At 32.9% G+C, this 15,646-nt stretch overlaps 1 protein-coding gene across 1 annotated transcript; it reads right to left on the bottom strand.

Moving 5' to 3' along the window:
• Positions 1-3,130: 3,130 nt before the first annotated feature.
• Positions 3,131-6,825, bottom strand: LOC132605212 (reticulon-like protein B11). Its single transcript, XM_060318428.1, has 6 exons — positions 6,668-6,825; positions 5,795-5,975; positions 5,014-5,155; positions 4,860-4,929; positions 4,607-4,779; positions 3,131-3,549 (listed from the first exon to the last, which is right to left on the bottom strand). Exons 1-5 carry the CDS (start codon positions 6,765-6,767, stop codon positions 4,610-4,612), a joined length of 663 nt encoding a protein of 220 aa, XP_060174411.1. The 5' UTR covers positions 6,768-6,825; the 3' UTR covers positions 3,131-3,549; positions 4,607-4,609.
• Positions 6,826-15,646: the final 8,821 nt, after the last annotated feature.

The raw sequence follows: 15,646 nt of genomic DNA, 5'->3' as shown, positions 1-15,646 counted from the left end.
GAAAGGTTAAAAGGTGGTAGGTGTTTTGTTTTTTGTAAATAGATGAAAAGGAATTTTCCTTTTTTTTTTTTTTTCAATCAAACACAAGGAAAGTGTCTTTTGAATTTTGTAAAACGCCATTAAAGGTTTTTTAAAAGTTTTCTCAAAAAAGAATTGAAGAAGTTTGTTGAAAAAATTATAAAGCCTCATAAGGTTTTAAGAGAGTTAATTTTTCGAATGGTCGTTCAACTTAATAAAATTATCTAATAAAGACATTTATTTATATTTTGTTTTAATAAGATCACTCAAATTATATATTAACTTACAAAGTAATAATAAATTTAAAAAAACCACTTAAAAAATAGAATAATTTGCATTTTGCACTCTTACTATATGTGCTCTCCTATAATTTATTATTTATTTTATTTTCTTAATGCTTTGCACCTTAAAATATCCTTAGTTCCTTATAAAATTATACTAATTAATTCCATTTTTAAGGTCACTCATTTTAATATATTTATTTATATTTTATTCACTAAAGTCACTCAAGTTAGTATATTTATAATTAATTTCTACAAATTCTAGATTTGCCTTTGAAATCCGCCTAATAGACATTTGGATCTCTGCATTAGGAGTGTATTATAAGCTGGGTTTAATTAATGTGTGTAAATTTTGATGGGCTATCAATATATCTTATTCGCTTAATTAACAAGTATCTTATTCGCTTAATTAACAAGTAATATTGGCATAAAACAAACGTAAAATAAAATAAAAAGTTAAACTAATTTAATTTGAAATTAATATTGATTAATTCTATAATAAAGTATTTTTGTGTGAATAATATTAACCAAGAAATTTCTATTATATCATTTATTTATTTCATTTACTATAAACTTTTATTTCTAGCTCTGGTTCATTTTTTGGGTGTTTTGAATGTGTAAGAAGCTTAAAATAATTGACCTTATGTCATATTACTGAAAGAAATATGAATTACTCCGTATTAAAGTGTTGGTAAAAAGTAAGTTTGATACAAAAAAAAATATCTCATAGAAGATTTCCAGTTTAGACAATTTAATTAAATGTGTCAAAAATATTTAGACGTTCTAATTTTTTTTTTTAAAGTGTCACGTAAATGAAAACAACAGAAGTAATGCACTGCACTGTATGCACGAGATGGTACAAATAAGCTCTTTCTTCCAGGGTGGGGCAAAAGTTGCATATTACTCGTGCTCGGTTCTGTGCTCTTTTTTTTTTTTTTGGCTCATCTTTCCAGCTTTTCAAGAATGTAAAAGGTTCAAATATACCATATAACTATTTAAAATGGTCCATTTATGTCACTCGTCAATAGTTTGGCTCATTTATGTTATCGAACTATAAGAAATGACTCATTTATGCCCTCGAACTATATCTGGTATTATAAATTTTTAACTGGCGTTAATGAAAAATGGCATGAATGAGTCATTTTGGTAACAGTCGATGGCCTCAATGAGTCAAACTATTGATGAGTGACATAAATGAGTCATTTCCTATAGTTTGATGGCATAAATGAGTCATTTCCTATAGTTTGATGGCATAAATGAGCCAAATTATTGACGAGTGACATAAATGAACCATTTTCGATAGTTAGAATGACATATTCGAGCCTTTTTTGTTTTAAGAATAAAGTTAAAGGCATGCCTCTAGGGATTTGGTAGCATAGTGTATAATTAAAGACAAGACATTTGCATCTTGGATTTGGTAGTATTAGGAAAAAGTTTAAGTAGCAATATTTATTTACTTTTGTTATTATCTTTTTGGCTTTTTTTATAGTATACAGAGCTTATGGTTGATAACATTTCTAGGAAAGTTATGCCACTTTCTTACTCTTTAACTTAAAATATGCCCAAGTTTGACTTGAATTTGTGTAAGATCTCCCTAATATTTGACTCAACAACATACATCAATCAATTAAATTAGCAAAGCTATCGTGCAGTCTGTTAGATCTGTAACAAAATATATGCGAATCTTTCTACTAATATTATTTTGTGACTTTTTATAGTCTACATAATGTGAAATCTTTTATTATCAACTTTTCTAATTTATTTCATTCAGGAAATGTAATTTATCAATCATTTTATTTGCTGATTGAAGAAAGAGTTGTGAAATATTCCAAAAATAGGAGGAACAGAAGCTCGATTATCTGACCTTGTTGTAGGGGAAAAAAGAACAAAGTTAAGGTACACCTACCCAAATACGTACAACAGGGTGGAATAAAATATACTTCAAAATTTCTTATAGGGTTCAGTGCCGTTGGATCCATTTGAGTTGGTGTAAGGACAGACAAAATATCTGGTCATGGTTTTGATGGCTCTCCCAGCAGAAAATGAAAGTGGAATCCAGCTGTCTCTCATTCTTGCCTAACTATGGGTGTGTTTGGCAGGAAGGAATATGTTTCCACGAAATTCTGAATTTCGTGTTTGGTGTGTTTGGTGATGTCGATATGGACATGCCTGGGGTGTTTGGTGTTAGGTAAATTTATAAAAATATTATTTCAAAAGTATTTGTATAGGAGTATAATCTAGACAAAGAGTACGGGTGTAGGGATAGTGAAGCCGAGTACTCTACCGTTGAGTTAGCAACCCAAAGAAAATATCAACAAAACTGTGTAGACCCAATCCTATGGGGTAGGGGTAGGGGTGGGGTGGGGTTGGGGGTGGGCTGTATTGAAGGGCGAGGCGGAGACGTAGCATTTCTGAGTTTTGTTCCTACTTCTACTAGGAAAGTCATTTCCTAAATTTCAGGAAACTTATTTTCCTAAAAAAATAGTTTCCTCCATACCAAACACATCCTACATTACATTCTATTACTTCCCTTTCCGAAAAGAATAATAATGTTCTGAGCAGAGGCGGATGAAGCACTATAACTTGGGATTCAATTGAACCCCAAACTTTCGATGCGGGATATAAATTTATCTACAAAAAATTACAATAAATAGTGGATATGAACCCATAACTTTAGAAGTATAATGGTTTAGCGCTAAAAATTTAAGATGTTGAACTCCTAAAATTTAAATCCTAGATCCGCCTATGGTTCTCAGTACAATTATATTCTCCTTTCTAAGAAATAAGAGACTCCTCACATATATACTATCCTGTGCGAAGTGGCGACAAACTCATGTAATATGGTTGTAAAATACACATGCAATGTGCGTAAGCAAAACAATGCCCAAGCTACCTAGATGTAAATGTAAATTTCAGTGTCAAGTTTAAATAAAGGCACTAGAAGTTTTAAACCACCACGGAAAGTTGCGCATGTCCTAGCAATGAACCTGTCAAAAGTTATTGCTCACCCTTCTCTATTAGTACATCATTTGCAGTAATCTCAACTACTGAGAAGTTAGCAACACTAACACTATATTCTCAGTATCATTGTATCAAAGATAATGGAAAAAGATAAAACATAGAAAGAAAAAAAAAATTCAAAATTTTAGTATGGACTTGCATAGAGCCATCTTCTACCTCTACAATTTCCTGATTTATGTCCGGATCAGTCGTGAAATCACATCCAGGTAACCAGGCCCAAAGTAATGTCCTGTTAAAAGAAGACACAGAAAGTTGGAAAGACTAAATAATTAGCAGTGAGTTGGAATGCATCACTTAATAACTTTCAAAAGAATTGTGAAATAAACCATGTAAAGCTGCATCAAATCTCAAATCAACTACTATAACAGAATTCATAGATTACTAACACTACATATTTAAAGTGTTACCAAAAGAGGCTAACAGGAACCAGAACCAAAACAGCTGGTTATGAAGACATTTGAATTCAATTTATTCCTGTAGAATATGATGATAATGAATTGATTTTCCATTTTTTATATAGGCCCAGAGAAGCAACAGAATTATTGCTCCAGAATCTTATAAAGAAACAAGACCCAGCAGTCAGTTCATTCAAGCTGTCATGACAAAATTCAAATTTGTAGCAGCTACTATCTACTTCTGTGGATTTTCTTTCCGAATTAAGACTACTTCTGTGGAATTATAGTCCCTACAAATGTATATTCAAAAGCTTTGTCATAAGATACTATAACCAAGCATTTAAGTTCGCCCACTAGATTACTTTCACTTGAGTGTAAGTCTTCATACCCTAACTAGCAGACGACGACAAGCTGGCGTTTACCAAATCAAACTTCTTAGATAAAATTGTGAAAGAGATACATTTTGTCAATATAAAAGAGCTGATACATTTTACAAGTTGATGCAAGTTGGAACAAACAGACTTCTAAGACCAATACAAAATATCTAATAATCTATAAAAGGTATTCAACATGTTAATTTTGTACACAGCTGAGAGAAATCAAGAAAACATCGAATGGATCTCCATTATCACTCTCCCCTATTAGCATCTTCAGAAGCTTATAGCAGCAGGAAGTACTTTGGTTTCATGGGAAGTTAAAAGGGACATTGCAAAATAATGTAAAGAAAGCACAACACACATGCTTAAGTCTAGCGAGATTTCCCGAGATAAGCAAATTTAGATATTCCGGAAAATATGCATGCCACACAAACACAATGAAGATTGCATGTATCTGCATGTCAGAGAGAGAGAGAGAGAGAGAGAGAGAGAGAGAGAGAGAGAGAGCGATTACAGTTTACTGAGTCTTCTTTTCCTTGTTGGAGGACTTCAAAATCTTTTTCAATACATTGTCATCAATTTTTTTGTACTGTTTCTGAATGAATTTCTGTGCTATAATAAGCTTATCATCAATTTGGATTTGGTACTTCTCGTATATCAGAGGCACAGACAAGCTAAAAAGAGTCCCTGAGCCCAAGAAATGAACTAGATCAATGATTAAATGTGCGTCCAAAAACTTCAATAACCCCAAGGAAAAGACTACTCACCCATGTAGAGCAAAGTGAGGAATGTGAAAAAACTACCAACATAAGATATCAACCACAAGCCAAGAGCAACCTGATGAACCAAATCCACATTAAGTTGAAACAAATATGAAAATGACTGGAAGAAAGAAAAAAGAAGGATAACATGAGAACAGACCCAACCGAAAAGTTTCAAGTTCCCACCGATAGCAATATCATGTGCAATCAACAGTAAATGGTTTACCCAAACACGCATTGTATCAGCAACCTTGACAACAAATTCCTCGGGAACTTCCATATCAGGAATTGGAGGTAAAGGTCTGGAATTATAGAAACAACAACTCATTCAGTTTGTTGCATTGCAGACCTAAAACAGATAAACAGATGTACTTTTTTGGTTTTAACTTCTAGATGAGGCAATTCACACAACTTAACATGATATCAAGTCCTAATTCAACTTCTCACCATCATCCATCGACAATATTTTCAGATGCTTAACCATGAAAACGAATAAGGTCACGCATAAGGGGTGTGTTGTAAAACTGAAATACGTAAATGTATCCGCTCTCTAACTATTTAAGATTTTAGAAGAGATAGTTCACACAGCTTAACAAAACTAAGTCCCGCGAGTCTTTAACAGGATAATTGCATAAAATATTACTCCCTCCATCCCAAAATACTTATCACGTTTAGCTTCTCGAGAGTCGAACTACATGAGCTTTGGCAACATTAAGATGTATTTTTTCAACATATTGATATGAGAAAAATTGCAACTTATAGAAGTTTCCTATATTTAACTTTAAAATATTAAATCAATCTATTTAAATTTAGCTTCGAAGATTAGTCAAATTGACTCTCGTAAAGCGAAATGTGACAAGTAACTGGCATTAAATGTATGACTAGTGAGTTTTAAGAGAGGAAGAAAATGCTCAAAAGACATTAAATGCATCTATGAGTACCTGTTGAGAAGTGTAGCAGATTTTGCCCAGAAGAAGAGAATGAAAACTATAAGCAACAAGACATTGGCAATAAAGGATAAGAGATTGTAGCTAGCACGCCCGAATAGAAACCAAAGCACTGTTGAGCTGATAAGCAGAGTAAGACTAGCGCATCGTCTCCTCCACAACAACACATCAGCAACTACAATAACAAAATTTAACCTCATGAATATTATTGTCCCTATCAAATACTATCTCTCTTTTCTTTATTTCTTTGTGATTAGTCTGGTTAGCAGTGAGACCTGCATGCAGAGGTGAATCTAGAATTTCTAGAACACGGGTGCACCACTATAAAAAAAAAAGTATTAAATGAGAATTAATCCTAGTCCTCAACCTTCAACCAAGTGCATCATTTAGTCTTTTTGTAACATGGCTGTCCGTATATAGTAATATACCAATTTTAGAAAAAAAAAAAAAAAATATATATATATATATATAGTTTACTGAAAGATCATGGGTTCACGGGCCCCAAATTTAGTACCCCTGCCTGCATGTTAGTGTAAGGATAAGTGTGAAACCTTAATAATTTTCTGGTTTTTGAACCCTAATTTTGTCTCTTTGAGATAAATTATGGGGAAAATTACAGCCCAATGCCTTTGGTTGATCTATTTACAAACTATGACCAAATATAGATAGGTTTTGTATATTTTTATACATATAATATACACATAGTATACATAAACTATACATATCAGTGTATGGGTTTTGTATGTTTCAGCCATATTGGTAAATAAGTTCGGTAAGTTTCCCTAACTTATTTTGAATAGGAATGAAATGTAGAGGCGAAGTATAAAAGAAAACGTGATCATGTAGAGTGAGGAACAGGGAAATAACCTGTGCCACCGCCAAGAGTATGATAGAGGAAAGAGTGACGAGGATCTCCCATGGTGATTTGGGCTTTTTTGTGAAGATGGAGAGGAAAGAGGAGGGACATTTGAAAGGGCCAGAATGGTAATTTGGCGTTACATTTAATAAACTAATTTGGGGTTACACTTTCATAAACAAGATTTAGAGTTGCTATCCGGAGAAAATGACAAAATTTGATCTCGTATGTTTTAAGGTAGGGCCGGGCATAAATACCGAAAACTAAAAAATCGGATCGAATCGAACTTCAAGAAATCGAAACCGAACCGAAATTTATACATTACCCAAAAAAATTAAATAGTCCAGACCTGTTAAGTTTAAGCCCCAAAAAAACCTAATTGTAATAAGCTCTCTTTTGTTTTTGTATTCCTAATTTTCTACTTCAGTTGAGAAAATTAAATATCCTTAACAAAGAAAGGTGACTAGGATGTGTCTTTAGGATTAATGTATGTCCTTTATGTGTTTTCTTAATTATTCTTACTGGATGTATATAACACCTAGTAATCTTATATTATGGTTATGGTTTTCTGTTATTGTGTATCCTGTTTGTTTGATTTTAATTTTAATTTGTTAATTTTATGTTTTGTTGCTTTGGAGAATATGACTTAGTGTAAATAGAATCGCTTCTAATATCATATCAAAAAAATCGAAATCGAACTGAACCAAACTTCAAAAACCCGAAACTGAAAGAACCGAACCGAACTAGTTTGGTTCGGTGTTCGGTGTCCACCTTCAAAAAACCGAAACCGAAATAGTCAAACCAACGTTTAATAAAACTGAACCGAAGAACCGAACGCCCACCCCTATTTGAAGGTGGGTTCAAAATAATCTTTTAAATAAATATGGATTAAATAATTTTGTTCATTTAAGTTTGCCAAAAATTAATATCTTAAGTTTTCGCAAAGATATTTAATAATCTATCAATGTTAGATTTGACGAAAATAGTAGTAAAAAAATTCAACCGTAAACATCATAAAGACTAATCAAATCCAAAATATGCAAAATAAAAAATTACACTGGACACTAAAAAGATATATATAAACAAAAAATAGCAGATATTACTTTTGGAAAAGTTATACCAGATTCTAGAAATAAACAAAAAATAGCAGAAACTATAAAAATTGTACCTCTAATATAAATTCTCACTAATTATTTTCTTCACAAATTCCATCAAATCCAACATACAGAGTTCGGTATATATTTGACACGGACTAAAAATGTTAATATTTGGTAAATTTAAGTGATCCAAATTGTTCGATGCATCCTTAGGGGATTATTTTAGACGTACCTTCAAACTTAGGAGCCGTTTGGACATGATTTGAAATCATGAGATAAAATCATGATGATTTGAAGTTGAAGTTTTGTTTGGACATGCAATTTGAATTGCTTAAGTTATATTTTTTCTTATAGACATAAAAACTCCACAAGTTGTGAAAACTATCAAAACTTTCCCAATTCTTATACAATCTTACCAAATGAGCAAGTCATAGTTCATAAAAAAATTAATACGCTACTAGAAGGCCTTTTTAAAAAATAAAACTTCAATTGATCAAACTTTAGTTCAATAAAATGAAAAATTGAATATGAGTTGTAGTGTAACTATTCTTTAATATAATCCTCTCACATTGTTGGTAAGAGAAAATTTGTTATAAATATATTATCAACTTGTAGCTCTTTTAATATTTGATATAAATGGTTGGTAAACATGATTGGTAAATATATCTACCAACTTATGGATCTATTTTTACAAAATATAAACTTATGGGTCAAATTTTACATTTAAAAAATTTTAAATCATGATTTGGAATCCCAAACATACTTTTTTGGATGATTTGGAATTTCATCTCATGAGATGAAATCGCATGTCCAAACGCCTTGTTAAAAGTTCATTTTTGTCATTTTCTCGCATTAAGTCCGACTAATTTCATTTAATGTTTTTACTAGTACAGTCAAACCTCTCTATAATTGTCATTCGTTATAACAACATTTCACTATAATGGCCTAATTTTCTCCGGAATCAATTTTTCATGTTATATTTTACTTCTCTATAACAACATTCTATCTATAACAGTAGTGACATTCATTATAGCAGTACGCTCTTTGTAAAATTACCTCTCTATAACAGTCATACTCAAATATTGTGTAATACTCCCTTCAATACAAAAAGAGTGTACACTTAACCTTTATTTTTTGGTTCAAAAGAGTGTTCACTGACCAAATCAAGAAAGAATTAACATTATTTTTTCAAATTTGCCCTTATTAAGCATTAAGTAACCATATTCTAATACTTATTTAATTTGGGATAGTTTAGTCAAATACCTTTTTGCCCAGGAGTTAGTATTTTCTTAAGATGTGTGTAAATGGCTAAGTGGACACTCTTTTTTAACCGGAGGGAGTAATCTTTTGTAAGAAATATATTTGTACAAAAATAAAATATTAAAACATTTATGTTAATTATCAAGGGAAAGTTATTAAATTCTTTTCTGCTGAAAGTTTGGAGAAAAATCTAATCTTCGTTAATTCAAGCATTATATTATTACTAAGAGATTGAAATTTACAAAACAATCTATAATTGTAGAATTCTAACGTCAAACTTGAAATATTTAAATTTTCAATTAATTTAAAAAGGCATATGTTCCTTAGATTTTAATTATTTATCAGTACGGTACAACTAGTTATGAATAGATTAGTCGCTTCAATTTTTAATTAGTGAAATAGAAAAATCAATCGAGATTTTAAAACTAACAAGTACTTAGTTTTCGGTTATAACATAAAAAGTACAGAAAAATAAATTTCCGCGTACTTTTATTTATAACAGCTAAATGAGATTCAAACATCAAATGTCAGTATACATACATAACAGCACCTCACTATAGCAGTTATGGAATTTTCGGACAAACATTGCCACTATATAGAGGTTTGACTGTATTAGACAAACTTGAGAGGGAAATTGGTCAATATTATGTTTATTAGATTGCGATCGAATAAGAGCCTGTTTGGATGGGCTTATGCCTATAAGCTGCAAACAGCTTATAAGTTAAAAAAAATATGTTGGGGTAGTCTAACTTATTTTTTTTGTTTTCAGCTTATAAGCTGCTTTAGATAAGCTAAGTCAAATGGACCCAATTATTTTTTTGAGCTTATTTTAAGCACAAAATGACTTTAAGCTGGCCAGCCAAACACTCAAAAAAGCTGAAAACAACTTATAAGCAACTTATAAGTCAATCCAAACGGGCTCTAAGTAGATAACCAACTCCACTATACTGGATTTTACTAATGTCATTTAATGTTTTTATTAGTATAAGACAAACTTGAAAGGGAAATTGGGCAATATTATGTTTATTAGATTGCGATCGAATAAGTAGATAATCAACTCCACCATACTGGAGTCTTGCAGGATTCAATTTTATTGAAGGTTCTCAAATTCAAAAAGGTTCACTTTAACTTTAAAAGCAAAAAAAGAAAAATAAAGGTGGAATGTCAATTATTTCGGGGCATAAATAGTTAAAAGAACATTTAAAATACAAGTAAAGTTGAGCAATTTCAAGAAGAAGATGATTGAAAATGAAAGTGACCATTTATCAAACTTTTTCCCGGAGAATAGTGTTTTACTGATATTTTGTATTTTAAAAATTAACAACAATATCTAAATGTTTATTGAAACAAGTAATATCTGATTAAAAAAAAATTAAATTTTGTAGAAGAAAGAATAACATCTGCCTATATTGGAAGTTAGTTTTCCTATATTGTTTAAAAATATTTTATCGGGAAAAACATTTCTAAAGTTTAAATTAACCAAACACAACTGAACTCTTACAAAAATGTATGGGAAAATGACCTAATAATACAAGTTAAGACCCTATATTACAAAAGGAAAAGGTCCAAAATTACCCCTGAACTTTGAGAAATGGTTTATTTATAGCCTTCGTTATATTATTGGGCCAATTACGCCCTTACCATTATATTGTGGTCTAAATTTACCCCTAATCTAAACTGTCGGTCACATGTCCTAATCTTAGACATTTTTCCCATTCCCCCTAATAATTTTTTACCCGACCCGACCTGGATGAAATTATTTCACCCAACCCATTAACAACACTAGGAAAGGAAAAAGAAAAGACCAACACATTGATTTCTCCTAATTAATATATGTGCAAGGCAATTTAGTTCACAACTTCATGTGTTCACCTGCTAAAATTTGGGTAGCGCACAGTCCCAATTTACACAGTTTTTGCAAAATTTCACTTCTTTATTTATCATCTTTGCTATGGATATGTTTTGTCTTCATTTTTTTTTTCTTCATAGGGGTATATAGATATATGCAAAAGAGGGAAGCAGACACCTTAAAAGTTTGATTTTTGTTTCTGGGTAATTTTCAAGATTGGATTTTGTTTTCATATACTCTAAAGGGTATATAGATATATGCAAAAAAGAGCACCAGAAACCTTAAAGATTGGATTTTTATTTTGTGGTTGTTTTCAAGATTGGATTTTTAAGGTTATTCATGCAAAAGAGAGCACCAGAAAGAGTAGAGCTTAATTTGTGAAACTAAGTATGAAAGATGAACAAGTTGATTTCATTTATTGGTTTTTGTTCGTTTCCTAGTGCTGTTAACAGGTTGGGTGAAATAATTTTATCAGGGTCGGGTTGGGTTTATTTGGGTGGGGTAAAAAATTATTGGGGGGAAATGGGCAAAACGTCTAGGATTAGGACACGTGGCAGACCGTTTAGATTAGGGGTAAATTTGGACCACAGTATAACGGTAAGAGCATAATTGGCCCAATAATATAACGAAGAGTATAAATAAACCATTTCTCAAAGTGCAGGGGTAATTTTTGCCCTTTTCCGTATTACAAAACATAGGGATACTTTTTTCTTATTTGCAAAACATACAAACAAATTTACAAAAAATAACAGATTCGGGCTTTCAACATACCTAAGATTTTGGGCTTAATTTAAGGAAGAGAAAATCTAATTTATGTGCCCCATGATTTTTGAAACCTGATTTCAGTTTCCTTCTTCATCAAAATTTCTTTTAATTTCAATAGTTCATTCTCTACACCACTATTTCAAAGTTTGATCTTCATTCAAATTTTATATAAACATTTATTACTGTACTTAATTGAATGTACGTGTCACTCAATTTCTTTATCACCTGTTTTATGACTGATGAGTTTTAGCAATATATAAATATGCTTTTCTATGGGCAATTTGCAGGATTGCCCTTCGCTGGGGTGGTCTTTAATTTTTGTCCCTCAAATCACTGGTCTTTAATTTTTACCTTTCGCTAAAAGCCCCTTTGTTTGGGGTTCGAACCCTAACTCAGTCAAAATTTTAAAAAAAATTGTTACACCCCATATCTTACAAAAAAGGTTAGACTCGTATCGTTAGAGTTTCAGTGGAAATTTGAAGGTTTGAACGTTTTACGAAAGTGGCCGAGGGGCCTACTTCAGGCAACCATAACCCTTTAATTAGTTGAGAATTTTGAAATGGTTCCTTAATAAAAGTTGTAGTACGTGGAAGTACCTTTCCAGACATATAAGGATCAGGCCAATCGGAGATCGGAACAAGGAGATATGATCCTCGCAAGGTGGCTAATAGTAAGGTGCTTAAGATTCGATAAAATCGACTAAGTTTACGGCAGGTCTGATTTCCAGCCTGATTTCGTAAAAATCCGTTGAGAATTGGAGAAAACTCAATACATGAAAGTTGTACCCCACTAAAATACCTTTCCATCCATATAAGGCCCACATCAAATAGAGTTCTGTACAAAAAGTTATGGCTGATTTACTGAGAACGTGTGAAATGGAAATCCCGATTCCTGTAGGATTAGGTTTTAAAGCCCCAGCCTTTATGATAACCTATAAATACAACCCTAAAACATTTTATGTAAGGATTTTCAACTAGAACTGCTACCAAACACCTAAGGTGAGTTCTTATTCAAATCCCTATGTCAATTATATTAAGTTAACACTAGATTAACACCGAATAATTATTTGGAATCGCTAGATTTTGGAAAAAAAAATCCATTCAAGGTCGAATTTGGAATGAAGCTTTGGGATTTCTTCAAAAAGGTAAGCCCCTCAATCATTAATGGATTATATGGAGTTATTATTATGTTTTCGAAATTTAATGGTTGGTACAATTATGAAATGGGATTTAAATTTAGATGCACTCCATCAAACACAAAACCCTAGTAATTCTGCTGTAGATTTCCCTCCGACCAGCCAGCTTCATTTGGCATTTCTCACTGATTTAACTGTTGGATCAAGCCCAAATTTTTGACTGAGTGATCACAACATATAGGTCTTAAATGTGAACGATGGAGATCGGATTTGGAAGTCTGGAGCAGTGTGGTTTGAGCTATGAACAGTAGCTACGAAAATCGGTGAAAACTCTTCTCAGGGTTTCAAGTTCTAAGCTTTGGGTTTCTTCTTCAAAAGTTCAGACCTTTTCTTCAAGTTTTGGAGCGTTACAAGTATGTGAGGCTAACTATCTAAGTTAGGGAAAGTTTATGATTCTTCCTACGCCTCATTCTACATGCTTATCAGTAATATAACTCAAAATATAGTTTAGCCCTAGTTTCTTGAATAATTGTAGAACTGCTATCTTTTAGGGTTATAGTTTTATAATTCGTTCATGGTGGTCATTTTGAATATCATGAACTCAGTACCTAATAATTATAGACTTGTGTATTGACATCACATAAGTCTCACTCAGTGTATAATCAGTTACTTGCTTAAGTTCTATAATTAGAAACAGTTATCATGCTATCAGCTATAGCCAATGTCAGTCTTGTAAATTGTTTAATGTTGAACACCTGTATCTGTATTTTTGGGCTCTAGGCCACAGTTTATGCATACGTATTGCTTGGGCCTGAGGCCACAGTTTTGTGCACGTTTATTTGGGCCCTAGGCCACAGTTTATATTTACAGTTATACAGGTGATTCTTCATTCAGAACAGGGAGTACTTCAGATCCTTACCTTCCTGTTTAGTTCAGTTTCATTACTTATATTTCTTCTTTCAGTTGCTTTACATACCAGTGCAATTCAAATATGCTGATGTCCCATTTTATTGCTTGGGGGCCTGCATCTCGCAATGCAGGTAACGACTTACAAGTTGACAATCCAGCTAGCTAAGACTGCTCGTATCAGCTGTTTAGTGAGCCCCAGTTCCTCCGGGGTGTTATCCTGCTTTCAATCTTTCCAGTTTTAGACGATTATCTTTTCAGTATTCGTAGAGGCTTTATAGAAATAGTCTAGTCAGTCATTATTAGCAGATTTTTATGTGTTAGCATTGATTTAAGATATTTTAGACTTAAAATGTATTTACGCATTTTATATATTTCAGCTAGACTTTTTAGTAGATCAACATGTGTTAGTCTTATTTCCTTATTTTAGCATGTTTTGATATCACATGTTGATTTAGCCAGCCTACGGGTTCGCTCGGTTACGTGCAGTTAGGCACCTAGTGCCATGTTATGCCTAGGCCATGGTTCGGGCGTGACAAAGCTTGGTATCAGAGCACTAGGCTCAAAAGTCCTAGGAGTCTATGAAACCGTGTCCAGTGGGGTCAATTTTATATGTGTGTGGCGCCCAAACATATAAACAGTTGACCACCAAGACATTCAAGATTGTCTTATTTCTTTCTACTCTAGATCGTGCCATGAAGTTTAGAGCAATAAGTAGCCTTCTCTTCCTATCGAATTACGTACGTTTCGAATGCGCAAGCGACAAGCATGGAATTCAAGGTCCAACTAAGGATATTAAAAGTGGAATAAAGTGTACGTCGCCCGAGAAGGGGGTAGTTTAATGAATTTGGGAGTTGAATAATAACGATACACTTGAGAAAGGAGAACCAGAGACGACATGAAGAGAATAACAGAAAAATTAGCAAACGAGCTAAGTGTGCTGGAAACGTAAATCATGGAGGATCTTAGGGAGGTGGAGGCAGACAGTTTTCTACAGGAAGTCATCAGGACCCACTCCATCTGCAGCCAGTGCACTAGTCCCGAGGTCTAGATATGATCAGAAAGGTCAGTTCAGCCAAAAACAGAGTTTAAGAGCACCAGCCGCTCAGTGACCGACCAGTGTAAGCCACATAAGTTTTCAGAATCTTATGTGCAACAAGTGTGATATGAGACACCAAGGGGTGTATCATTCGGGCCTTGATGTGTGTTTCGGCGGCTCCTCTTAATTCTCAATCCTAGTCAGGTCGTAATACAGCTAAGTCTGGTAATACATGCCTCAGTTAGGACCATTTGTATGCTTTAGCAGGTCATCAGGACATAGAGGCATCCCCAGTTATCACCACATATGAAATTTTCGTATGAACTATGCCTGTGAATAAAAGAGATGGTGTACGAAATGAAAACCATGAGCGGACGATATTAAATTTCTGGGAATAGTTTAGTTTGTTTAAGTTTAGTCAGCGTGGAGTTAGAGAGTATGACTGTAGTAAGTTACTATAAGAAGTAAATATTATTATGAGATAAGAAGATGTGACAGTTCCCTCTTAAGTTATGTGAGTAAGTGTTTATCCCAGATAAGTATAGTCTGATATGATTTTGAAGTGTATAGAAAGTTTGGGTTAGTTGTTCCAATTTTTCATATAAGATAGATGAAAGTTTTTTAAGTGTGATCCATGTCTATAGTTCATAAAAAAGAGTATACGACCATAGAATATCGTCAGATAATGAGGGAGTTAGAAATAACCTTATGCTTTTGTCACGACCCAATCCCCATGACTGGCACCCACACTAACTCCTAACACACAAGTCATCTACTTATTCAAGTCCATTTTTTTATGTTAACCAATTAAATCAGTTATTACTCATTCAAGCATAAGATAATCAAAACAAGTCATGCCATAAAAATAATGAAGTAAATGCCTAAGTCCTAACTATTACAAATCCCCAAAATTCGAAAGTCACCGTACAAGGACTCTAA

Source organism: Lycium barbarum, chromosome 8 (genome assembly GCF_019175385.1).
Source record: "Lycium barbarum isolate Lr01 chromosome 8, ASM1917538v2, whole genome shotgun sequence".
Classification (NCBI taxonomy): domain Eukaryota; kingdom Viridiplantae; phylum Streptophyta; class Magnoliopsida; order Solanales; family Solanaceae; genus Lycium; species Lycium barbarum.
Note: the sequence above shows the minus strand (reverse complement) of the source record. Positions and strands in the feature narration are given on the sequence as shown.

Coding starts and splice junctions, on each gene's coding strand:
- LOC132605212 (XM_060318428.1), bottom strand. CDS start 6,767: ATGTCCCTCCTCTTTCCTCTCCATCTTCACAAAAAAGCCCAAATCACC. Junction 5,976..6,667: donor TACTCTTGGCGGTGGCACAG/GTTATTTCCCTG, acceptor TTGTTATTGTAG/TTGCTGATGTGTTGTTGTGG. Junction 5,156..5,794: donor TCTGCTACACTTCTCAACAG/GTACTCATAGAT, acceptor CTATAATTCCAG/ACCTTTACCTCCAATTCCTG.